Consider the following 27625-nt stretch of genomic DNA (forward strand, 5'->3'; position numbering starts at 1 on the left):
TTTGAACAAAAAGAAGACCTTAGTTAAAAGCCTTACATTGAAAAATTCTAATCACAAGCTTGTGTAATAATTAAACCAACAAATAAATTGATCAAAGATGGGAAAACCTCGTAGAACGCGGTATAAAACGCAGGCACTAGTAAAACTACTAATGAGGTGCTGGAAGAAGCACGTACACTTCAGTACACTCGAATCAAAGATAGCACAGCTGCTTCCGATGCACACAGACAGACCCAGGGCTGAACAGCTGACAAAAATGCAGATCAGCATCCCAGAATAATGCATTCAGCACTTGTCGTCATTGACAACCTCTAGACTGGCACAGTGAGATGTTGAAATAGATTCTGCGGGAATCTGTCACAGTGCAGGGATGTCACTTTTAACAAGCCATTAGGTATCATATTCTTCAAGTTTTCTTCGTATTAATAACACTTTCAGCTAGAAAATACCCACTCTGTGGCAAATGAATGAACTTTGAATGATTTAAGATGAACTGTGGCGTTTTCAAACACTGATACCGGAAAATTCTCTGGTTGTATTTCACGTTTCCACATTTTTAAGGCCGTTCCACACAGAAGTTCACCCTCAGCTTGTAGTAGAAGAAGCAGAAGTAATCGTAGAAGAGGAACCTGTAGTAGTAGTAGAAGAAGAAATACAGGAAGTAGTAGAAGTAACAGTAGAAGAGGAAGAATTAGTAGAGGTAGAAGAAGAAGTAGTAGTAGAAGAAAAAGCAATAGTAATAGCTGTAGAAGAAGTGAGTTAAGATGAACTTTGGCAGTGCAGTGCGGCATTTTCAAACACCGATACTGTAAAATTCTCTGTTGATATTTCATGCTTCCACATTTTCTGAGGCAATAATGATGAAAAATTCCTCCGGCGCGGAGAACAAAGGCATGAAGAAGTACGGCTATTTGTATACATCTCTCTGGATATCTGACCAAGGCCGTTCCACGCATCAGTTCGCCTTCAGCGCTGCTGCGTGGGTTCAGGATATATAAGGATGAACAGCAGCAGAAAGGGGCCTTTTCTCTCTGATCTGAAGTTCCAGCGTAGCACCATACGTTACAACCGCAAGGATCAAACACACCGACTACACGAGAAGCATCTCTATTCTCATATTCCCTTTCATGTCAAAGCCAGACCAATATAGAGATAAAATTGTGGTTTATTTAGAGTAACTGAGACTCCTGCTGCTGTACATTATGTGGCAACATAAAGTCCCACTGTGTCTCTGTTATGGAAGTCACGCTGTCATTTAAAGAAGCAGAATGTAAACTCTTCGAAACATTTCTTGTCTGTTCAAATTTCTCGAAAAAACTTCACATCGCTGGGTGTCAAAGTTACATTTAAGTTTAGAAGTTGTTTCCTGCCTTAAAATGGATTCCAAGCAACTCTGTACTGTTGCTACCTTCACAAAGTGCAGACCCAATGAGTTCCTCTTTCTCCAACCTTTTTGTCTGCAACTTGATGCAGCTCAAGCACACCAGCTCACCTAGAACTCCACTAAAACACAGTAAAAGTACTCTACACAATCCAGTAGCAAGGTGTAAGACTGGAGTAACTCCGATTCAGAAGAAGAAGTAGTAGTAGTAATAGTAGTAAAAGAAGAAGAAGTAGTAGGAGTAGTGGTAGACAAATAAGCAATAGTAGTAGATGCTATAGAAGAAGAGCAGGAAGAAAAAGGAGAAGTAGTAGTAGTAGAAGAAGAAATAGTAGCAGAATAAGCAGTAGAAGAAGTAATTGTAGAAGAAGAAGTAGTAGCAGTAGTAGTATAAGTAGTCTCTATTAAACATCAGTCACTTCAACAATCAGCCTGTAAACACTTCTAATCATTTCTTGCTATACCAGTCAGTGCAAATTTCTCTAAAAAAAAATAATTCTTCATAATGCAAACCAGCACTTCATTTAAGTCTCACCATTGAGGAGGCATTCATTTAATGGTTCCATCATTTCAGACGCCTCATTATGCAGCGGCTCACTCTAGCTGAGTGAGACGTGGGACTCTTAGTGCTCATGAACTCTTTCATCCAGCAGAGGGCAAGCTAAAGCCTGACCTGCAGCCTTCAGCTCCCGCACGTCAGCACATTGCAAAATTACGCCTCTTATCCGAGACGCATTTGCATGAAATGACCGTAAAAGTGGGGGAAAAACTGCAATCTAGTACAAGAGGCATTTTGAACGTGGCGGAGTTGGGGCCGGCGTTTGATGGGCACCGAGGGCCTCCAGGGAGCACATGGCGGATGTGCTTGTGATTTTTAGATATGGCTCGGGTGTCCATCTTCCAAAATAAAGCGGCTGCTGTTTACTGTTGCGGCGCCATTTGTCTCGTCGGGCCTTGTTGACTGCTTGTGATACACCGCCAGATGGGCTGTCGTGACCCCAGCCGTTTTGCAGAGCCAACCGCTCACTCAAAAGGGGGGCCACGGAGGTCTCGGTGACTTGCGCAATTACACTCCCCGCGGTGCCAATCATCCCCGGAAAACACAGCTGAGTCGTGTTGTGGCCAGGTGACAGCAGCACAGTCTTTGAAAGCGTCACTTCGCAGCTTGCATGTTTTGACATACTGTAATAAAGCGCCTGTTTCCTCAAAGGAGTTTCCTGGAAGTAGCAGGCAGGGGAGCTCGACTGCAGCACCTGATGATTAAGCGCACACTCCAGTGGGTTGGTACAAACGGAAAATGCTACCACGGCAGAATTAGCAATCTGCAACACATTTAAGGGGCGAAAAAAACACAAACAAACTGGTTTTAAAAGTGAGAAAATCTATTCTGTCTGCGCGTTTTTGCATTATTCATTTTCACAGAGGTGGAACTCTCAGAGTGGTATTTCTTTGAGTACACAGCAAATAAGTTCTGGTACGAACACACGGAGCCACAAGGTGAGAGGTTTTTTATAGACTTGATCACATCACTCTGCTTTCAAGTGCTGGAGAGAGAAGGTCATCAGTAGAAGAAGTAGTAATAGAAGAAGAAGAAGAAAGAGAAGTAATTGTAGAAGAAGAAGAAGTAACAGTTGTATAAGTAGTAGTAGGAGGAGGATTAGCAGTACGAAAAGAAGAAGCAGTGGTACAAAAATAAGATGTAGGAGTAGTAGTAGTAGAAGTAATCAGAGTAGCAGAGGAAGTAGTAGTAAGAATAGTAGTACAAAAAGAAGTAGCAGTAGTGCTACAAAACTAAGCAGTAGTACTAGTAGATGTCATAGAAGAAGAAGAGGAAGAAGCAGTAGTAGAAGAGACCGTAGTAGAAGAAGTACTAGCAGTAGTGGTAGTACAAAAAGAAGTAGAAGTAGTAGTAGATGCCATACGAGAAGAGGAAGAAAAAGAAGTAGTAGTAGATGTAATCGCAGAAGAGGAAAAAGTAGTAGCTGAAGAAGTAGTAGAAATAATCATAGTAGAAGAGGAAGCAGTAGTAGAAGAAGTAGTAGTCGGAGAAAAAGAAGAAGCAGTAGAAGTAATCGTAGAAGAAGAAGTAGTAGTGGTAGTAGTAGAAGAAGAAGAAGAAGTAATTGTAGAACAGGAAAAAGTAGTAGTAGAAGAAGTAGTAGAAGTAATCACAGAAGATGAAGAAGTAGAAGTAGTAGTAGCAATACTTTCTGAGAAAGACGATCATGAAAAGCAAATAACTGTATCCTGGACTGCTTTACCAATGGCATGGCTCTGACCTCCAGAGTCAGCAAAACAAGGGAAAGATTACTGGTGCTAATGAGAGGGAGAGTCTGGCCCCCCAAGTCAAGGAATTCAAAGAGCAAAGATGATTGAGATAGGCTTTCTGCTGCCATTCTACCAAGCAGGCAAAAAAAAATTAAAAATCAATGCTGATTTCCATAGACTCCAGTGAGGGAGTGGGAGTGATAACTGTGCATTACAATGGACCCCCGGTATAATGAGAGCAGGGATCGATAGCTGGCACGTTCACGCTGCTGTTTGCCCTGCTGTTGGCCAACAAAGCTGCGGTAATTAAGGAGTCCAAACACCTCTCAGCTTAGCTCCTGCGCTCTGCAAAGATCCATTTAGCACTTTTGCTCTCTGAATAACTGCGTGCCACGGCTATTTGTGTTCTGATGTAAGCTCGATAATTGCGGAAACAAATGAGTTTTAGCTTAAAAACAGCCCAAAAACAAACTCGTGGCACACAAATAAGCCTGGGGGAATTTCCACTCGTATGACGGGACGACAATCCAACACTTCCACATGACAGATGTGAGTCTAGTGATCGGTTTCTATCGGCAGCAGAAGTTAATACATATTCATTGAATGGGACAATCACTTTAGTTTTGTGGAGTTTTTTTTGTCTGAAAAATTAAACTTTCATACTCACATAATGAATCCGTAATCAGACGAATTGGGGGGATTTTGTGGGCTTTGTCGATGCAGAGATTAGCAAAGTTGCAAATGGTTAGGAAACCGAGGGAGCTAATTGGGATTTAGTGTGCGCATACAGGGCCGCCGGGCTGTCAGGGGCCAAGATAATCAAACTAGCCTGCTGTGACCGAGACAAGGAAGAAGAAAGGAAGCTGCTCGAAGTCCTCTGAGCAACACGAACAGTACAAGCTGGAAAAACTGTAGATTTATTACAGACGCAGTGATGGAGACGTTACACCTCCGAATCCCGCGGTAGTAATAGTCATAGGAGAAACAGTAGTAGTAAGAAAAAGTAATTAGTTGTACTCCATCACCACCTTTTTGTCTGCAACTTGATGCAGCTCAAGCACACCAGCTCACCTAGAACTCAGCAGCAAGGTGTAAGATTGGAGTAACTCTGATTCAGAAGAAGAAGACGTACACACGTGGACAAAATTGTTGGTACCCCTCAGTTAAAGAAGGAAAAACCCACAATTCTCACTGAAATCACTTGAAACTCACAAAAGTAACAATAAATAAAAATTTATTGAAAATTAAATAATCAAAAACAGCCATTACTTTTGAATTGTTGATTAACATAATTATTTAAAAAAACAAACTAATGAAACAGGCCTGGACAAAAATGATGGTACCTCGATAAAAGATTGAAAACTATTTGACCAGAGTGACATGATTAACTCAGGTGTGTCATTTAATTGACATCACAGGTGTTTCCAAACTCATAATCAGTCAGTCTGCCTATTTAAAGGGAGACAAGTAGTCACCCTGCTGTTTGGTGAAAAGGTGTGTACCACACTGAACATGGACAACAGAAAGCGAAGGAGAGAATTGTCCCAGGACATCCGAAAAAAAATTATAGACAAACATCTTAAAGGTAAAGGCTATAAGACCATCTCTAAACAGCTTGAAGTTCCTGTGACAACAGTGGCTCATATTATTCAGAAGTTCAAGACCCACGGGACAGTAGCCAACCTCCGCAAGAGGAAAATTGATGACAAATTGAAGAGACGGATCGTTGGAATTGTATCCAAAGAGCCCAGAGCAACCTCCAAAGAAATTAAAGGTGAACTCCAAGGCCAAGGTACATCAGTGTCAGATCGCACCATTCGTCGTTGTTTGAGCCAAAGTGGACTTCATGGGAGACGACCAAGGAGGACACCACTGCTGAAAAAAACTCATAAAAAAGCCAGACTGGAATTTGCAAAAATGCATGTTGACAAGCCACAAAGCTTCTGGGAGAATGTCCTTTGGACAGATGAGACCAAACTGGAGCTTTTTGGTAAGGCACATCAACTCTATGTTCATAGACTCAAAAACCAAGCATACGAAGAAAAGAACACTGTCCCTACGGTGAAACATGGAGGAGGCTCAGTAATGTTTTGGGGCTGCTTTGCTGCATCTGGCACAGGGTGTCTTGAAAGTGTGCAAGGTACGATGAAATCTGAAGACTATCAAGGCATTCTGGAGAGAAATGTGCTGCCTCGTGTCAGAAAGCTTGGTCTCAGTCGCAGGTCATGGGTCTTCCAACAGGACAACCATCCAAAACACACAGCCAAAAACACCCAAGAATGGCTGAGAGAAAAGCGTTGGACTATTCTAAAGTGGCCTTCTATGAGCCCAGATCTGAATCCCATTGAACATATGTGGAAGGAGCTGAAACATGCCATTTGGAGAAGACACCCATCAAACCTGAGACAACTGGAGCTGTTTGCTCATGAGGAGTGGGCCAAAATACCTGTTGACAGCTGCAGAACGCTCATTGACAAATACAGAAATCGTTTAATTGCAGCGATTGCCTCAAAAGGTTGTGCAACAAAATATTAAGTTATGGGTACCATCATTTTTGTCCAGCCCTATTTCATTAGTTTGTTTTTTAAAATAATTATGTTAATCAACAATTCAAAAGTGATGGCTGATTTTGATTATTTAATTTTCAAAAATTTTTTATTTATTGTTACTTTTGTGAGTTTCAAGTGATTTCAGTGAGAATTGTGGGTTTTTCCTTCTTTAACTGAGGGGTACCAACAATTTTGTCCACGTGTGTAGTAGTAGAAGAAGTACAAGTAGAAAAGTAGTAAAAGTAATTGTAGAAGAGGAATAAGTAGTTGTAGCAGTAGTAGCACAAAATGACAAAATGAAGTAGTAGTAGCAGTACAAAAAGAAATAGTATTAGTAGTAGTAGATGCCATAGAAGAAGAGGAAGAAAAACAATAAGAAAAGAAGATTTTTTTCACTCCTGTCTCATTTTTCCTTACTGTAGCATAAAGTCCTGCAGCTCTGCGGAAACAGAAGAACCACGAAGGAGAGAGAACTCTGAAATGTGTTCTGTGCAGGACGACACAGCTAGAATGACAGAAAAAGACACAAAATTGACAAAAAATGATCCTACCGTGAGAGAAATTTCCACAAAAAAAATGCAAAAATTACATGAAAATGACACAAAAAGTTACAAAAATGACTGAAAAATAAATATTTAACGAAAAAAAGAGACAGTGAGAGATTAAGGCCGAGGAGGAAAAAGAGTGCAAAATGAAAACAACATGCTCCCAGAAAAAAAATATCTCATGTAACTACTGGAAACATTTATCTGCAGACAAACACAATCCAATACAAGAGCTTTGCCTTTGTCCATAGAAGCGTACAATACAATGAATCGTGGGTATGCATAAGCTTTGCACATGGCAGAGCTGTTGTATGGGGTTGCATCAGGTTGTTTCTGAGTCAACCCAGTAGCATGTTGATGTAGTGCAATACGACACTGCCCTCTAGTGGCTGTTTGACCATTTCTCATCATTGCATAACAGCAACACTTGATTATTTCCTTGGTATTCTGAGCACACAAGAAAAGACAAGCTTGTTCTCACTGCTTCCACAACAACAACAGCACCGTTTATCCTGCATGGAAACACCCCTGTAGCATCTAATCTGCTTGTAAACAGTAATGTTTTATGGAAATGTTTTTGATTTTTACTCGTTCCCTTCTTTTAAAGGTGGAAAATCTAAATATGGCTACTGTAAATACTCTGCTAGAAAGATCACTTCAGATTACCTGATTTACACCGCTAGAGGCTAAATGTTGTGTTTTTAATATGACATACGAGGTAAAGTTCCTACTTTAACCCTCTCAACCCCAAAACCTGCCTCCAGGTTTGTAAGACATAATATATTTTTAAAGAACCATCATAATTACTCCATTTACCACACCCAGAAACTATGAAAACAGAATGAATCGATGATCAGCGTGCATTTGTTTGTCTGTCTGCTAGCAACATTACTCAAAAACAGACAAACGAATTTGGATGAATCAACAGTTTGTAACATTTTACCAAGTGCCCAAAGGGGCTACCAATAACGGAGCCAAAAAAGTCACTCTACAAACTACAGAGGTTTTACTATTTCGGTTTTTCATTTGTGCCCATACTTGTCTTCTCTCAGCTTTTATGGAAACGCAGACAAAAAGTCTCAGATTTTTTTGTCATGTGACTGTTTACTACAACTAAGTCATTCATAGTTTCACAGTTGTGCCAAAGAGTGCAGAGTTTTTCGATTTTTATACTTTCTTGTTCATGCAAAATGTGCATTTTTGGGGTAAATTTTAAAACGGGACATGTAGAAAAAATAATGTTGACGATTTAAAGCCTGGGTTTAGTTCAGTTTTCCCACTATATGCCACACAACATAAGCAGAAGTAGTTCAAGGTCCCTTAAAAAGTTGAAATTCCATAGATTTATTCCGTTTTCATATTTTGTGGGTCTGCTACATGGTGCAATTTTGATAATTCTTTAAAAATATAACATGCCTTTACAATCCTTTTGAGGTTCAGAGGGTTAAAGTAGAAATGTTTGTATGTACACTAATGTCCTAAAGTTTGGGGTCACTTTGAAAGCATTTTTTTCAATGAAGATGACATTAAATAAATCGTAAATACAGTCCAGACATTGTTAATGTGGTGAATGACTATTCTAACTGGAAACGGCTGATTTTTAATGGAATATCTCCATAGGGGTACAGAGGAACATTTCCAGCAACCATCACTCCTGTGTTCTAATGCTACATTGTGTTAGCTAATTGATGATTAGAAAACCCTTGTGTAATTATGTTAGCACATGGATAAAAGTGTGACTTTTCATGGAAAACATAAAATTGCCTGATTAATCCCAAACCTTCTGTAGTGAATGCTGATATAAAACAGATAAGGGATCTAAGAATGCTTGGCTTCCACTTACTGCTGCTGTAAACACCGTCCTACATTTCCCACAAGGCCTTTGGATAAACCCATAAAAGGCATTTCCTCACTGTGCTGCATAAGCACGTGAAAAGTGATTGTAACGGGAACAATGTGACTGTTAATTTTACTTAAAGTCTACTAGAAGGAGCAGTCTTGTTGCCTCAACAGATCTCTGGATGCGGCTGCACTGCATGATGGTGAAACTCATCCGTGTGTCGCATCTCTGATTCTCCCCGAGCCTCGAAAAAGCTGCTGATCTGTGATAAGAGGGACGAGACGTACTGTCGGTGTAGCAGATAACACAATCAAAGTCGTGTAAAGCTGCACTGGTAATATCTGATGTGATACCCCACTGCTTCCAGTTAGCTTAGGGAATGATAAAAACACACCACCAGCAGCACCGGCTTCAACCCAGAACCTTCTCGGACGGAATTCTCAAGGACCCGAAAATAATCTACAAGACATCGCACGCTCGCTCTCCTTTCATTTCAGGTGTTTATAAACCTGTCAAATCTTGTCACGAGCTGATGACCATGACCATGTGAGGCTTATCCAGCGGGGAGGCCTGCAGAACGCATGCAGACCTAATCAGAATGTCATTAATCCACGATGAAATGCCTCAGTGGCCGACTGTCAACACGACTGGAAATAGAAGCTCCACGGAGAGGCGAGCCATCAAAGAGAGATTCTGTGCAGCACCAAAAGCTTTAAACGGGCACAAAAACAGAAAGACAAAACAGTTTGGAAGTGCAGAGCGTCCTGGCGGCGGGCTAAAAGTGGCCACAGGACAGATAATGAAACGGACACTGCTGTCTGGAGACGACAGCGTCTGGAGAGCTGTTTAGTCTGATTCTATTTTCTCTCACAAAGTTGATGGTAAGAGGAGATGAATCACCCCAGAATTAGAACAAGCACTGAGTGAAAGGACAGCAGAAATATTGTATGGACAATAATATCAACCGGCTGGAAAAACAAACAAACACGCAGGCGGGAATGTGTGTGGACGGACTACAAGTCATCAGCATCAATAAATATCAAATATTCACCTCTGACATGTTGGGAGTCTATTATGGAAGTGATTCACAGCTTTTTGTCTGATGACCTCAGATACCCTGCTGTTTTCTGTGTGTGTTCATTTAACAGACTCTATTCTAGATGTTATTTAACCCTGTAGCTTACAGAAAAGTGGACATTTCAGTGGTGAAGTTTGCAGATGTTGCTCCATACCACAGAGTGGATGATCACTGGACATTTGTGGTCATGTATCTTTTTTTTTTTTTTTTGCTATTTAAAACATTCATATTTTCAAACTAACATCTAAAACTAAGCTAAAAAATAACTGATAATAAGCTAACATTGCCTAAAAGCAAGCACATGGAGATTTGCAACAGTTAGCTACTCTGTTTCCACTACTTTTTAAAATCCAACATGCATTAATTTTATTTTTATACATCCTAGACTAATAGGCTAACTTTATTAAGTTATTAGTTGTTATTTTCAGCAATTTCAGTCATTTGCCCATCATTTTTAGTTAACTATTTTACCTAATTATCCATTACTTTCAGCTAGCTATTTTAGCCATTTATCCATTATTTTTACCCAAATTTTATTTTGTCATTTATGCAATACTTTAAGTTATTTTTCTTAGGATTTTTTCACTACTTTTAGCTGATTACTTCAGCTACTAATCCATTACTTTTACAGAAATATTTTAGTATTTTATCCATTACTTTTACCTAATCATTTTAGCTGTATATCCGTTACTTTTAGCTAACTATTTTATTCATTTTTCCATTACTTTATCATTTTAGTTACTCATTCTGAGTTACTTAGTTAGTTACTTACTTATAGCTGAATTTCAGCTAATTATTTTCACCATTTATACATTAATTTTACCTATTTACTATAGGCATTTATCCATTACTTTTAGCTGACCATTTTCACTGTTATTTATTAAAAATATATTTTAACCATCTGTCCATTACAGTTTTAGTCATTTGTCCATGGCTTTTAGGAAATTATTTTAGCCATTTATCCATTACTTTCAGAAACAGTTTTAGCCATTTATTCATTCCTTTTTCTTAACTGTTTCAGTCATTTTTCAGTACTTCTAGCTGAATACCATGGCCATTTATTCATTCCTTTTTCTTAATTGTTTCAGTCATTTTTCAGTACTTCTAGCTGAATACCATGGCCATTTATTCATTACTTTTAGAAGACAATCTCAGCCACTTATCCTTTATCTTGTTTGTCATAGGTTTTTTTTTTTTTTACATTTCATTTATTTCAGACATTTATTTATTTTAAGGAACAATTATAGGCCTATCAAATCCTAATGTGTCCATTGTTTGTGTCCTATTCATTTATGTCTTTAATTACCAGTGCACAGTAACTATTTTTCCATTAACCCCACGTCAGGGCAAACACAATAACAGCCTATATTTAGGAATCACTGATGCTATAAAAATCATATAATTTATAATTATAGCTCTGTCTATAAAAATGAAAGCTTTGTAACTTTTCCTTTTTAATGTATGACATAATACTTTTCATCTTTTGACATTTTGCTAACATATGCATGATTAAATATTCATGCATTTTGCAGACTCTCAGCGTGAGTTTAAGACAAAGTGCTTTATTCTCAAGTCCCTCGAGTCCCAGCGGGGAAACAGTGTGGCCCGTGTCATCGCAGTGAGCAAAACAAATCTGTCAGCCTCAGTTAAACCCAGAGCAACACAATGTAACAGTAATTTACATCCACACCCATCAGTGCTCACACACCACATCACTGTAAGCGCCTCTCCGATCGATACACATCAGCTCCAAATATTTGTAGCCAGGAAAGTCAATATTAGTGAACACTGGGAAGTCTGCTTGGGATGCTCCCTGTGTGATAGCTGCTGCTGATAAATAAGCTTTTCATACTTCATCTCCAGTGATGTTGACAGAGCCAGATGTGTTGGGAATGAGAGCAGCCCCCGCAACACACCGCTCCTCTAATGGTTTCTCTGGAAAGACTCTATCATCTCACTCCTTTTCCCCTTCTCTTACTTCCTCCCACATTCTCCAGCTTGGCTACTTTCATCCCACCTCCACTCTCCCACTTTCATCCCCAATACCCCCCCCCCTCCTCCTCCTCTTCTCCTTGTAGTCTCCTCTCATTTCTCCCTGTTGACTACATCCATGCAGAAACAGCAGCAGCAGCCTTGTTGGAATGTGGGTCACCGGCTTGGTAAAACAGATGTGATACAGTGTCATCTTCTTGGATATGGGAGCAGGTGACTGTAAAGTTACTGCAGAGGAGATCTGAGCAGGAAATTGCACCAGTGTGGGGTGGGGGAAAAAAGCAATCTGTACGTTTCTCCATCTGATTTAAAGGCAAGCTTGCAGTGTACACTTAACAAATTGCTCCTAAAAGCTTCAAATGTGCATATTTTACTCTAATTAAATGGCGTATTCCAGCCTTTATATTGCACCAACGTTCACTTTACAACATCTCTTAAAACCCGAGAAGCTTTTAAAATGAACAGCATCCAAAGCATCCGCTACCCCTGCCTTGCTTCTTTCCGGTGTTTCTGCACCATGCCAGGGCGCACGAATCTGCGTGTCCAAACACAAAATCACAACTTCCCCCAAACAACTCTTCCTTACCTTCCCCCCTTTGGAGCATCTGCGGTACGCGTTTGTGGCTCCTGCGGTTTGATTCATGCTTGAAAACTTCTGCAGAACAAAAAAAAAAAGCGATAAAGTAAAGAAGAAGCTCAAAGTTGGATGGAGTCAAATCCGAGGAAGCCGTTTGGTTTTTACCTGGTGCGTCCTGCTGGATCTCCTTCCCTGCAGCTCCTCGTTGTCGCTTCTGCAAAAGAGCTCGTTTTTTCCCCTCTTGTACTCAGGGATGCATTAAAACTGTCCAAATATTTCCTCAGATGTAGTCCAGAGAATTGAACGAGATCTCCTCCTATCTTCTGTTTGTTGTTCCGCTCAAACTGATTGTCACGTCCGTAAATCCGCGGAGAACTTTCCCACTAAATCAACTAGTAAAGCAATACTCTTGCTGTATTTTTTTGTGTGTGCCAGTGATTCCTTTCCGCACTTTCAGGTGGATTTTTTTGAAACGTGCGCACTGACTGACTGAGCCGCGCGTCTCTCTCCGCTTGTGTGTGTGTTGGCGCATGCAATTGCGCAAGCGCATCTCCTCTGACAGCTTGACTACACAGGGGCTGGAGAAGGAGCCTGTCAACATTTGCTCGCCCACTCCAGAGCAGAAAGCAGCAGTATGGGGACTGCAGGGAAGTGTGCGTGAGGAGAACCTGCATCTACACTGTGCAGAAATGTAGATTTGAACCAACAAAACTGTAATCCGTGTGTTTCTGCTGCATGCAATCCTGACTTCCTGTCTCCTCAAAGCAGCCAAGTGACCTCTGCTGAATTAAAATGACTGGCAGCAGGCAGCTAGAAGTGACAAATTGTTTGTGACAATTACAATCATTATCTCAACGGGAGGAAGTGAATTTGTTTAGTTTCAATTACAAGCATAATGAATGAGAGTTACAAGGGCAAGCTTTCGCTGAAGTGTGGCAATTAGCCGGACAGGTTGGTGCTGAGCTGTGACAAAGTCGCTGTCACTCACTTTCACAAGTATTTGCAGCGTGAAGAGGAATTAACAACCACACATGGCTCACTGAAAGAGATGGGTGTCAAATTAAAAGAAAAAAAAACACGTAAAAGCACTGAAGTGAAGCACTAATGTATCTGTTAAATACACTGTCTGTCCAACAACAAAGTCAACACCTTAATTTAAGTAGGCGAATAGGTAAGAGAGCCTTCCACTGGATAGTTATTGCAGTGATGAATAGGTTTCAGCTGCAACGACTTATTTAATATGTAAAATATTAGAGTGTGTGACTTTTTTGGACAGGCTGTGTATATTAGCAGATTTGGTGAAGGAATCTGACCAGGGATTCGTTGATTCAGCATCAAAGGTGACGCTTTTTCCTTCAGTCAGTTCTATCAAGATGACATTAAAGAATCATCACAAGTCTTTATTTCACGCAACTCAGAACAAATGAAACGCAAACGATGCAGGCCGCTCTCTGAAGATGCGACGGCTAAATTGCATCAGTCCAATAAACCGGAGGCTGTTTTCACCAGAAAAAAATGACAGTTGTTTGAAGCAGGGCGATGTCGAACCACAACAGTTTGGGGTAGATGGAAGGCTTTCTGTCACTGAAGTTAATCCAGTGGTTGTGAGCTGGAAAAACATCACTGCTGGGCGGCAGAGCTGTGCACAAAACCATCAAAAATGTCCACAAGAGTCTGTTTGAACTCACTGACATGTATTTTATACTTATGAACTTGTGAAGTATTATTTATGAGAGACTAGGATTACCAACTGGGCCTCAGATCTTCACTATTATTGTTTTTTTTTTTTTTTCTGCCAGAAAGTTGTAATTTTAAAAGCAGTTTTTTTGGAACCACAATGCCAGCAAAGTCTACAAGCGAGTCAAAGCCATTTGGTGCCACCACCAGACAGTTTTTTCAGGCTTAGAGGATCAAGTTCCTGCATAAATGAATGGTGAAAGAGCCATAGTATCAGTTTCAATGGTCACCAGGACATCAAAAACTGCATGTCCTGAATTACTAGTCAAATCTGATAAACAATAGCTTAAAAATATGATTTGTAAGGTAATTTTCCTCAACAGTTACGCTAGATTGGGTCCTTATTTCCTGGTTCGACTTTTATATAGCAGGTGACTGGCTATTTGCAGAATCCTCATTGATTTTTGCTTATGATTTGGGAGTCTCCTCCTGAAAATATCTCTGGTGAACCAGTACAACCATCACACATCACCATAACAATGGATTTTTTTAAGTAGTAGCTAATATTTTTTACCTGTAAGGTTTTAACGTCTTGTTAACCTCACTCCAACAGAATTACATGAGATAGTTGTATTTATTATGCTGACAAAGAGTATGAATAAGATTAATTATAGGCAAACTCTTTTTATTCACAGGGCTTTTCCATTTATTTTCCCCTAAATGAACAACATGCCCATGAATGATGTTGCAATTTGTGCTTTTGGTCCTATTTTCTTACTGTTTTATGTATTTTAGTAGAAATTTGGTTCAAATTTTGGTCTGCAAACCGAAGCCAAAGTTATGCGTTAGTAGAAGCACCCAATATGTGGCAAAATTCAAGCGGGAATTCTAACACCTTTATTATTTTTAGTTCATATTGGGCTGTGTTTAGTTTATGATTATCAAATGTCCCAGCTCAAATGTTTTGTTCTCAAGACATTTTCAGCTGAAGTTTTGCTTACAGAATGCTTTTTTTTAAAGGCAGAGTTCCTAAAACATTTTCTGAATGTTGCGTTGAGAACGTCCTTCCTTCGTTATCGTGACAATGTGATAACATTTAATAGAAACACTTTCTAAACATTCTCAGAGTATTACAGACAAATCGTTCCGCCTTTGTTGATATGTCACATTGTTGCAATGTTTTATAAAAAAAAAACATTCTTTCATCTGAGACCTCAAGAACATCTTAAACGTTTTTTCAATGTTGGTTCTTTTGTCGTCATGTTAAATAATCTGACAACATCCTCCAAATGTTAAAACATTCCATCTTAGTTCACGTTTAACCTAATAGGAGCATTACCTGAAATCCGTAAAATGCTCTTTGAACATTAAATTAAAATGGTTTCTCTTACATGTAGGTAACGTTAGCTTGCTGTGGTGTATATCTGTGTCTGGAGTAAAGAAAAGGGGGAATTCTTTGCTAGATCTTTTCAGTTTCAGCATTGGTCAAATATTACTCAGTTTCATGAAAATGTACTGAGACCTCATTTTCCGTCTCACTTCCTGTTTTTGAACTTGGATTCTGCATCGTTACTTTGCCAAAGAACGAGGTGGAGTTATGTGACGACTGAAGAGTTTGTCGGTCTGTTTGTCGTTCGCAACATTACTCAAAAACGGGCAAACAGATTGGGATGAGATTTTCTATTTATGATTTTACAACATGGGAAAATGCATGTGAGTTTCTGTCAATATCACACATGTGGTGTCTGAGATTCACAGCCAAGCCAAAATAGTAGCTGGATGGGTTCTGTGATGGGAGATAAGAGCAGATTGGTTTTCCCCGTCTTGCCCAAGGACACTTCTAAGGGATATTTGGCAGTTAATGGACAGGCCTTGGTCACCGCAGGGTTCTCAGACCTCTGTTCTCCGGGTTACAGCACATCTCTCTTCCCTCTTTAAATCAGCCCGTTGACAGAATCTATCAGCAGACCATCAGTCAGCGTGGAAGTCCGGCTGTCAGCGCGTTGACACTGCCGACCCGCTCTGACAGGTAAGGACGCTGGAGACTCCGGTTCACCTCCACGTTTGAGCCGCGCTGTCACTGCCGGGGTTAACTCTGACCCATCGACGCTCTCGGAGGAAGGCGCCCGCTTCACAGACGTTCGTTTCATCGCCAGAAGATCTGCACTTTTGTTGTGTTTAGCGCCGTGTTCATGTTCCATTTGGCACGAGTGCTGACTTACAGTTTGCCTGCCTGATGTCCCTGTTCACCACGCTGAACGGGAACCTCCGTTACAGCCTTATTGGTTGCAGAGCTTATCATGTTTTCCTGCGTGTAGATTCAGTGTGAAAATAGTAGGTGCCACTTAAAGCCATTGCATTTAATTAAGGGCCGATCTCTCCGCAGACATGTGCTTTGAAAAGACTTTGAATTCAAACAGGGCCAGAGAATAGACTGATTGTGCTAAAATCGGAAATGTGACGTTTATAACGAAAGGCTCACAGGCCAGCCAGTGTAGAAAGCCAAAGAACAGTGGTTGGGCTGGAAACTTTCATCTTCAGGCACTCATAGGTAGAAGGAACAATGCAAAGAAGAAGAGGGGAAATCATTTGCTGGCACGTCCAGAGTTAATAATCAGTTTGAAGCTTTGGAAGTTTTCATCGAGGTTTAAAAGTACCTTTTGGCACGTTAGGGTAATTTTCAGCAATGCTATGAGGTTAACATTCAATCAGCATTCAGAGATCGAGTTCTCCAATTGTGGCTTTTAAGGTGCTTTCAGAATGAACCTGAGGTGATTGTTGGTGTTTACATTGAAGAGGAAAGAAATGCAATTTACAGAAAAAATTGCAGTGAACGTACAAGTAGCAGAGAAAATAAGAGAGGAGACGTGGGAGCTTAGTGCAGAAGAATAATTTCACCCTGAGATGGAGACGCAAAGAAAGGAGTCACAATTCAAATCAGTCAGTCGTCAGTTACACACTGAAAAGGTTTATTCATGTCTTCATGTCCATGCTGTCCATTATAATCACCTGTTTCTGCACAAGAATGCAGGAGACATCATCACTTTTATGGAAGACATCAAAAAGGCGGAATAATGTTTGTTGTTTTGTGTCATTTTCTGTCATGTTTGTGTTGTTTTCGTCATCATCACTGCAAATACACAAAACCAGACTGAAAATGTCACCACAATGGCATAAATCTTGTCAACAATTACCCAAAAGTAGTCCAAAATGATTAGAACTTTTCTAAAATTCCTAAAATTTGTCTCAATTGTGTCCAAAATGAGATGAAATCTGTCCAGAATGACACAAGTTTATCCAAAGTTGATCCAAAAGTCTAAAATGACTCAAATGTGTCCAAAATCAAGTCAAATTGTGTCCTGAATGACTACAACATTCTCAAAATGGCTTAATATCCGTCTAAAATGACATCAATCTTGTCAAAAATATTTTACTAAATGTCCCAGATGACTAAAATTTATCCAAAATTCCTAAAACGTGTTAAAAAAAATGAGGTGAAAGCTGTCCTAAATGAGCTAAGTTTATACAAAATCAGTCCAAAATGACTAAACAATTGTCCAAAATGACTCAAAATTCACATGGATGACTGGATGCGTCACTTACCTGGGAACACATGGCAGCAAGATGCATTATGGGAAGAAGATGAGCCAGCAGAGGCGGTATGATGCTTTGACCAATGTTCTGCGGGGAAACCTTGGGTCCTGACGTCCTGTGGATGTTACTTGCTGGACATACAAGTCCGATCCATGGAGGCCACACCTCAGAACTTCCAGGACTTAAAAGATCTGCTGCTAACATCTTGGTGCCAGATACCACAGCACACCTTCAGGGATCTAATGGGGTCCATCAAATGGGTCAGGAACCAACACGAGGTCATAACTTTATGCCTGATCAGTGTGGATACAAATATAAAAACTTCCCGGAGAAGCTCCTTCACTTTTCACATTCTGAACAGCTGCACTGAGGCCAAATCAACTTCGAAATGTAAATCAGAAGCTTTAAGCAGCGACGAGGGAAAACACTCACTCTCTTCAGGAATAAACACATTACAGCATCAGAGGAGAGCGGCGTTGGTTTATGGGGATGCTGCTTTCACCCAAATGTATTCTGTGCAGTAACTCTACATAAAAAAGAGCCAACAAACAACACAATGCAGCACAATAAAGCTCCTGCAGTCGTAAACAGTTTTGAAAAGCTTTAAATGTGAGAAAGTGATGTGTGGCTTCTCTACAGGAATCTTCTTCTTCAGACCATCAGCAGGGTGCAGATTATCCTGATTCGCTAACCTTTTTCCTGTGCAGGTCCTCAGACATCCATGTGTGTGTGTTCCTCTTTTCTACTGTATTTTCTGCATGCTAATGCTGCTTTCTGTGTTGCTGTAACCAGATAATGGACTTTTGCATAATAATGTTCTGTGGGGATAATCTCATTTCAGAGGCCGCTCTTTGTTCCCTGATAGCGTCCTGATGTTATTAAAGATGCTCTTCTTTTTCCGGTTCGCCAAACTTTCGTGCAATAACCGCTTTGCAGAGGAGCATCAAATAAGTTTGAGTTGAAGCGATGCAGATGTGATGAGGCAGCGTTTCACATCACAGTACAGGCATGCTCGGATTATGAGGACGTTTATATCGATTTGGCTCTTCTTGGCTTATTATTATGTGCATTTGACACTGAAGCAAGTTTACTCACATTATTAGTGTTTTTATACCTTTAAGTTGGACTAAAATGGTTCTAAAAGATCATTAAAAGGAAGCCCCACCTGTTTTTTATGTCCCACAATCATTTCTTCCATACTTTAAGACCAAAACACCCACATGTTTGCTCTTCCCTGTGGGGATTATTAAAGTTATTCAGATTTTTTGTCATTCTGATGGATGCCCCAAGTAAAAACAAAGACAGAACTTCTATAATAAACTTGCGTTTACCAATTCTGCATGGTAAAAAAACAAAAAAAAACAGTCAGATTCAACATAAAAGAAAGGTGTGTTCAGTTTTTTTTAGCTAGAAGAGATGACAGAATGACTGCACAGCTGTAGGAGCTAAACAGTAGGTGTCCATACACACAAACACACACACATATGCACAAAAAAGCAAAGGAAATATTTAAATATGTCTAAAATAGCAGTGGGTTTTCTGCACAATGTGCTAAATCTGAATCCAAACTGTGACTTTGAAATTCAAAACTCCCCCATTGGTCCAATTTGAGATTTTTTTTGGCTAAATCGTGTGCACCTCCCAGCACAGCAGAGCGACTCCTGTGAGTGGAAGCAGATGGCAGGTGATCCAATCTACCCGCACGCTTAATGGAAATAGAATTCCCTGAATCATGAAAAAAAGATCAAACAGATCCAACTTCTCTTCACTTTCAGCTCCATCAGAGGACAGAATTTTCATCTACTAAACTAAACCATTATCACAAAAATAACGCACAGTACCCTGGGATCTTTGGGTGCTTATGGCCTTATCATGTTGCTGATTTATTATAGCTTACAGCTTGACTGTCTTGAAATTGTGATCAGATATACACTACTGTTCAAAAGTTTGGAGTCACCCAGACATATTTCATGTTTTCCATAAAAACTCACACTTTTATTCATGTGCTAACATAACTGCACAAGGGTTTTCTAATCATCAAAAGTGCCACTGGGAGTCATGCTAATGTCTAAAAAGAGCTGATTGTTTGTGTAAAGTAGCAGAAATAAAAACAAGTGAATAATGTGAGTGGAGCCAATTTAAATAGGTCGACAGAAACCATTAGAGATGAAGTGCGATTCATTAGAAAAACTTGTAAAGTTATGAGCGTGTGATTTTGACTTTGAAGTGGTGCAGAGGAGGGAAAGGTCGTCCCATAGATTTAGGGATTAGAGCAGCTGCTGCGTGAATCCCAGTCCACATCTGCTGCCTGCCATCCTGCCTGCTAACACACCTCTGGCTGCTGCAGCAACACGTCGGACGCCGATTAATCCTGGACCACTTTCTGGACGGCAGCTTTTACGCTCCACTTCACCTCTTCAAGATAATGGCGTTGGTTTTTCTGGATCCCTGCCCAATTTTAGCTGCTAATTTATGAGGAAATTAAAGTGGTGATTTCAAAACTGTAGGCTTCAAATTCAACATCTACAGCATGGGTGTTAAACATGCGGCCCGTGGACCGAAAACGGGCCGCCAGAGGGTCCAATCTGGCCCGCAGGACGACTTTGTAAAGTGTAAAAATTACAGAGAAGATATTAACTGCAAATTGTCAAATTTACAATAATTTCTAGACCATGACAAGTTGTTTTGATCATAAAGTAAAATGCCAGATTGCTCACTGGTCTTTTGTGACTCGCTTCTGTCATATTTTGTCTTGTTTTTGTTGTTTTTTATCACGGACTTGGTCTGACTTTTGTCATTCATCTCACATTTTTGTCACTTGGTTTCCCCTTTTTGTCATTTTTTTGTCAATTTTTGGTCTCGCTTGTGTCGTTGGTCTATTTTTTGGTCATTTTGCATCTCGTTTTGTAATATTTTGCCTTGTTTTTGTTGTTTTGTTGTCTTTTTTTGTCTGACTTTTGTGGTTTTGATCATAAAGAAAAATACTAGATTGTTCTTTTGTACTTTTGTGCCTCATTTATGTCATATTTTTGGTGTTTTTTTATTTCATTTGTCTCATGTTTTTGTCATTTTGTTTCTTGCTTTGTCATTTTTGTCTCATTTGTGCATTTTTTTGTCCTGATTTGTATCATTTGTCTCATTTTTTGTCATTTTGTGTGTATTTTTGTAATGGTTTGTCCTGAATTTATTGTTTTTGTCTTGTTTTTTGTCTGACTTTTGTTATTTATCTCGTTTTTGTTGTTTTGTCTCTCATTTTTGTCATTTTGTATTTCCTTTTTCTTTGTGTTTTTTTTAGTTTTATCATCTTGTGTTTCGCTTTCGATCAAATTGGGCTGAATGTGGTCTCTGAACCAACATGAGTTTGACACTCCTGCTTTAAGACAAACGAGGTTGTCGAATTTCCTCATTAGGTTACCTATCGTGAGCAGTGTTTGTGTTGTGGTGTTTTGCAGTTTTGCATAACGAGCCGTTTTGTGTGAGCACATGTTGCACCAACTCTTCACGAGTGTGCATTAAAAGAACAATTACATGCTCATCTGATGAGCTCCAGAACACCTACAGCGTTTAATTCACATGCATACATCTTGTAAACAAGAACGGCGCTAATTAAAATTCCTAATGTGTGCATGCTGTTTAGGTTATCCTGCATTCACTGACTCACAGAGGATGTTCAGTCGTATCCAAAGTCTGTGAAATGAGATTATGAGATGAAACTGCAAAATTGCAATTTTGTGTAACCAAAAAAAATCTGGTTGTATCCCCTATAATGGCTATATTTCCACAGAGCTGCATGAAATGTCATCTGTGTCGGTATAAAATTGTCATAAGTAAGCATATAAAGTCTAGCGGAGAAGTGAGCGGTTTAAAGTCCTTCTACCATAACATATGGAAATGAGCTGGGTGATCTTATTCTGATTATGGCCTCAGTATACGAGAGCAGACGACCCCGTTCTTTCAGGTGGAAAAGACTATTTGAATTTCCAATAAGGGTGTAGTGGGTTTTCGGCACAACTGAGTCCAAAGTAATGCAGTTTACAGTTTATTTCCAGTCATTAGGGGTGCAGAGCACACGGCTGGTGTTCGGAGTCTGTTTTGTTCAGTTTTTGATTCAAGAGTCTAACAAATGATGACTCAATTTAGGTTAACTTTACTGTAGTTTTGCCAAAACATGTCAACATAGTTAGATAATAAGAATTCAAACAGACCCACAGAATAGATAATATCAGAGCACTGTTCTTGGACACTATTGTTCAAAAGTTTGTGGTCACTTAGAAATGTCTTAATTATTGAAAGAATGCAGTTTTTTTCAATGAAGATCAAATTAAATGAATCAGTAATCCATGATAGACATTGTTAATGTGCTAAATGACTATTGTAGCTTGAAACGGCTGATTTTTAATGGAATATCTCCATAGGGGTACAGAGGAACATTTCCAGCAACCATCACTCCTGTGTTCTAATGCTACATTGTGTTAGCTAATGGTGTTGAAAGGCTCATTGATGATTAGAAAACCCTTGTGCAGTTATGTTAGCACATGGATAAAAGTGTGAATTTTTATGGAAAACATGAAATATGTCTGGGTGACCCCAAACTTTTGAACGGTAGTGTAAATGAGGCTTTCTAACTATCCAGGAAGTGTTGTTTTTCATTTGTTGATTCCTCTATTTGTGCCTGCCTGGGTCTAAAGACGTGCTTGATAGGTTAACTGATGAGTCCACACAGACTATTGTCATGTTCTTAGGTTTTGTTCTGTTTTTTTACTGTTTTATTTTTAAATTCTCTGTTCTTACATGCTGTTAAACCTCCTCCAGTTGTCCCGGTTTCCTTCCTTTTAAATTACCCTAATCAGTTTCTTGTCTCCACAATCAAGTCTGAGTGTATAAATCTAAAGTCTTGTCTTCCCCTCTTTCGCTGTCAGTCCATCCTGCTGGTTTCCCTCCTGTTTACAACTTTGATGTTGTTTTATTTTTAATTTCTGTGGACTTTTAGGATTTACTTTCTTCGGATTACCTTGTTCGTTCTTCAGATGTATTTCTCCCTGAATCGCCAGCTGCCTTTCCTTCCTCCACCTGTACCATCCCTGTAAGTTTCTTTATAAAAGTTTGCCTGTTCTTTTCCACCGCCTGCCTGTCATGTTTGTGTCTGCACTTGGGTATTTTTCCTGACAAACCCTGACAGCCATCGGTGTGAGCGCGAGTCTCTCTGTATTGACCCTGGAATAGACTGGCGACCTGTGCAGCTTGTAGTCTGCCTTTCACCCCATGAATGGATGGATTCCTCAAACAGTCTGGTATTATGTACTGTCTACCTGCTTGAATGTGTTCTTGTTGGGCTGTAGAACAATGTAGTCCAAACATGGAAGGATGGGAAAGGCATGTGGATGTTTCTGTGACTAACCCATACAAATGTAGCCTACCACCCCCAGAGTGAGAATGTGTGAGTGAATGAATGATGGATCCATTGTGAAGCGTTTTGACTGCCCAGAAAAGCACTATATAAATCTAATCCATTATTATTATTATTTCCTGGCGTGCTATATATTATGGTAGCATGGATATTGAAAGTGCAGACTATGGGTCTGTTCACACCGTCTGCACTGAGTTCCTGAGCTGGAAAGTCGCCTAATACCATAGAGAGAAACCCGACAATTGTCCTTTGAGCGAGCACTTAGGGACAGTGAGGAGGAAAAACTCTCCTTTAGGAGGAAGAAACTTCTGGCAGCCATCTTCCTTGATTGATGGAGCGAGGGGAGAGCAGAGAGGAGGAAAGATGAGCAGCGAGAAACAGGATTACAATGGTCACCGAGTAGATCGTTGAGGCTGTAAATGTAGATCAGAAATATGCAGCTCCAAAGCCGGGGATGCCTGCAGAATGGTGCAAGGACACGCCAAAAACTCAAAATCTTACCAAGTCTATTTGTTTTACTTTTAGTCTAAGATAAATTCTCTTAACAAGTCACATTTCAGCAAGATGGAGGGACTTGTTTTAAGAAAATGCATCTTAAATATCATGTTAAGTCAAACAATCTTGAAATTATCTTCTTTGACTTGAATTTTACACGAAAACTCAAAATAAGTTTAATACATCTCAAATTAAGAGGTTGCATGAGAGCAAAAATCTATTTTTGAGTGAAAAAGTGCTTTTTTTTAGCAGGTCTGGCTTATTTTAGGACACCTACGCTTGACAATCCAGGTAAAATAAGCTTTCCCAGCTAATTTTAAGATCTCAATATTCTAAATATCACATCTTATGTCAAGAAATCTTACCAAGCCATTTTTTACTTCTCCTATTGGCAGATTTTTTTTCACTTATTTCAAGGTAAAAGTTCCTTGAAATAAGTTTTTTTTTCTTGTTTTGAGAGGGGCATTTTTTTCCAGTGGAGGAAGGACAAAATACGAAAACTACTGCAACAAAACTACAGGAAAGAGAAGCAGAACAGTGGAAGCTAATGGAATCCAAAAGTGGCATATAAATGCAGTAAATCGGAGTCGATGGTACTGTAGGTGACATAAAACAACAAAAACAACTCAGCTATTCATATAAACTGCCTCTACAGAGTCTGAGGATGAGCTGCAGTATGTTATTCTGCATTATGCGGTTTACTTAGAGAGGTCTCAGCTGTATCTGCTCAGGAGCACATCTGTATCGTTGCAGTTGGTTGGCTAACACATGAGGCTGTCAGGTGTGATTTGACACGGCTGTTCTGATTGATCCGACGGCAGCGATCCTGGATCGGCCAGCACAGGCCCTGTCAGGTTTTTATTGGTCTTGTCTGGTTTTATTTCTAGTTGTAAAGCACTTTGTATCAGCGCTTAGAAAAGGTGCTATACATATAAAAAGTTTATTATTAGATTTAAACCTATCCAGGGTGTGCTCCCTCTGAATGTCAGCTGGGGCAGATTCTAGTCCTGTAACTCTTGCTTTTCTCGCCGTTTCGCAGATGCATATCAGAAACAGCAGTCACAGGATGGATACAATAGCCATATCCACAATAACACCATAGATCCAATCACAAATGCGGCTGTAGTTCCACAAAAACAGCCAAGAGAGGAGCTGCAGCTGTGCTCAGTTGGTGGCGGTTCGAATCCTGCCTTTTGAAAGCAGTAATGAGCGATAAATGTTTAATGTAAAGTGTCACATCACCTCACCTTCCTCATAGCACTGCAGCTGAACCAAGCAGCACACTAAAAATGCAAAACTATGCATAAACATACAGTGTTCATGTCAAACAGCAATTATGATTCAACTGCTTTTTCTAGCAATTAATGAGGTTATAGAAGTTGTGCATAAAAATAGACATTTTTCAGAGAGACGTGGAGCTATCCTGCTGTTGCAGTCCTCAACAGAGCAGATCAAAGGCATTTCTTTGGCAGTGGAGGAAATATTTTAAGGGTCCTGTAGTTCAAAAAAACATCAGATCCTCTTTTACTGTCAGAGTTGTTTCTCTATTACTGGAAGTACCTCTGCCCATAGACAAGCTGTAGCATTTTACTTTAACGCATGCAGAAGATAACGCACATCTTCTGTCTTCTTCTGCACACATTTAAGTGCTGTTTCGTAACCGTGAAAGTACGGCTGCTAAGGTGTGAAGGTGGCATTGTTGACAGGAATACTAACAGCTCCAGCTCCATCCTGTCATTATCATACGGCACTCACATCCAGGTGCACATTGACCAATTTCTCCCCAATACGCTGAGAGTGATAATTTGCTTTTCCACTCCATGACACACCGATATCAGCACCATCAATCTGCTGCGTTCCTCCAGAAGGTTAGTTATTACTTCAGATCAGTCAGCCTTTTCAATTCCATTGATGGAACATCTCATGAATTGTCAACACATGGGCACATTATTGGTGATAACCACCTTCACACTCGACTGGCTGACAGAGTGGTTATGACATCAGGAGGGGAGAGCTGCAGATAGATTTCAGTATTGTGAAATATGCAGTGGCTTTGGATATTTAAAAGCCCTGAAACTGATCTTTCTGATCATGTTCTTACTATAAACAACACCGTAGAACTATACACACTATTAACTACTGAAGTCACATCAATGACTAGAAAATCCCTCAGAGAGCTCAGTGCAGCTTATAGACTGGATCCACGGATTTGTTAAAGATTTCTGTATCATTGCGAGATAGCGGCATGACATCACTGTAACTATGGCAACAAGTGAATGCTACATCAGCTGCCTGCTGACGATCACAATCTTACAACAAATTGACCACTGCGAATCATCCATCCTCTATACACCGCTTTATCCTCACTAGTGTCACAGGGGGTGCTGGAGTCTATCCCAGCTGACTCTGGTGAAGGCAGGGGACACCCTGGACAGGTCACCAGTCTGTCTCAGGGCTACATATACAGACACACAATCACACTCACATTCACACCTACGGTCAATTTAGAATAACCAATTAACCTCAGCATGTTTTTGGACTGTGGGAGGAAGCCGGAGTACCCGGAGAAAACCCACGCATGTACAGGGAGAACATGCAAACTCCATGCAGAAAGATCCCAGGCCCAGGCCAGGATTTGAACCGGGAATCTTCTTGCTGCAAGGCGAAAGTGCTAACCACTACTCCACTGTGCAGCCACTGCAAATCACAAATTGTTTAAAGTTGTCATCAGTCGGAAATCATGCAACGGCTTACCTGCAGAGCTCTCTGAGGGCTTTTCTTGTTGTGTCAAACACCTACAGCATCTGGGGAACTACGGAAAACCAAGTACTGTGGTACTGTTTTCTGATTTTTGCATCACAACGGTTGTCATTGCATCCATATTTAACACATTCTATTAAGACGTGATAAATCTGGTAGACTAACAGCTAAAAACTAAAAGAGACTTAAGTGATTCAGCATCTTTCAGAAATATGATGGAGGATTTTTGAGAGACAGACAAAACTTTTACTTTACTATGAATCAAGCTCCACAAACACTAGAACCTACACTTCCCATAATGCACCTGGATTGTGTTTTCATCCACTGCTCCTGCTTCATACTGCTAATGCAGACTTTACATTTTATGACTTCTAGTCTTCAAGCCCACGCCATAACATTATGAGGGTTATCTATCAGAGTTGGTGCGAAACTGGAGGAGTTCACTTTTCAGATGATTTCCCTTTTTAACTTTGGTCAAATTGGCTTGGTGCACAATGCAGTGAAAAGTAGCTGATATGTCCTTCAGCGTATTCACGGGCAGAAACGCTGACTCTCACCACTTTTCCTTTAAATGCACTGAGCTCTAAAGTGCAGACGATATAATGAGGGTCAGACAAAACTCTTGACGCTGGAGATGCAAACGAACTGCAAACTGGAACACTGAAAACTTTAAATGATCTCATGCCGTAAGTCGTCCACGGGAACCGGCTTTACATCGCTGCTAGAAACTTTCTTTCACTGAGAAGATAATGTATGCTGTGCTGCAGTTTAAGATTAAACCAAGACAGGGGTGGAAGCTTTCAAATCGCGTATTGATTGAGCGAGGAAAATGAATAACCGCCCCAGACGAGGAGATAAAGTTATTTCTAATTTAGTTTGGAGAGGAGCTAAAGCTTTCACTTTGCAGCCTCTTAGCTCCCACAAAAACTTTAATGGTGGATTACTTACAGTCGTTCTTTCTCTTTGTCGCTGCCAGGAACTGTAACATTTACACTCTGCAAAAATGAGAGCTGCCAGAAAAACACATATATGACTCTGCACCTGGGATAAAATAATGCAATGGCTGCTTCCAGAAGCCTGAAAATGATGGCGTTCAGTTTGAATGCTGCTCTAAGATGTGAGTGTGTTTTAAGATGTTCATGAATCGCATACGGGTGCTGCTACTGTCCCACATGTGGGTGCAGGGTGTGTAGTTACAGGCAGATATGCACAGATTTCACTGAGAGCTAATCCAATATCATTTGCATGAAAACCGTGTACGTTTCCTTTTGAGGTCACGCTTTTTTTCTCAGTTCTGTGCGACAGAAACTGAGAGCAGTGCGACACCACAGTGCATTAATGAAAGCGTCAGTTTGTCCTACACAGATCAGGCTTCAGCATTCAGGGCAGCTGGTGCATCAATAGAGATGAAATGTAGGAAAGAAACTGCAATGGCTTGCATTTGGCATCAGTGTGATGTGTA

At 40.1% G+C, this 27625-nt stretch overlaps 1 protein-coding gene across 1 annotated transcript in view; it reads right to left on the reverse strand.

Annotated features, from left to right (window-relative positions):
- The window catches only part of dpp6a (dipeptidyl-peptidase 6a), a 290499-nt gene extending 277744 nt beyond the window's left edge, over positions 1 to 12755 (reverse strand). The window contains exons 1-2 of the mRNA XM_051940642.1: positions 12396 to 12755; positions 12240 to 12308 (exon numbers count right to left, since the gene is read on the reverse strand). Coding sequence (XP_051796602.1) covers positions 12240 to 12296 — 57 coding nt within the window. The 5' untranslated portion in view covers positions 12297 to 12308; positions 12396 to 12755. The remainder of the gene's footprint in view (positions 1 to 12239; positions 12309 to 12395) is intronic.
- Between the last annotated feature and the right edge of the window lie 14870 nt (positions 12756 to 27625).

This window comes from Acanthochromis polyacanthus, chromosome 20 (assembly GCF_021347895.1).
Source record: "Acanthochromis polyacanthus isolate Apoly-LR-REF ecotype Palm Island chromosome 20, KAUST_Apoly_ChrSc, whole genome shotgun sequence".
NCBI classification, from domain to species: Eukaryota; Metazoa; Chordata; class Actinopteri; family Pomacentridae; genus Acanthochromis; species Acanthochromis polyacanthus.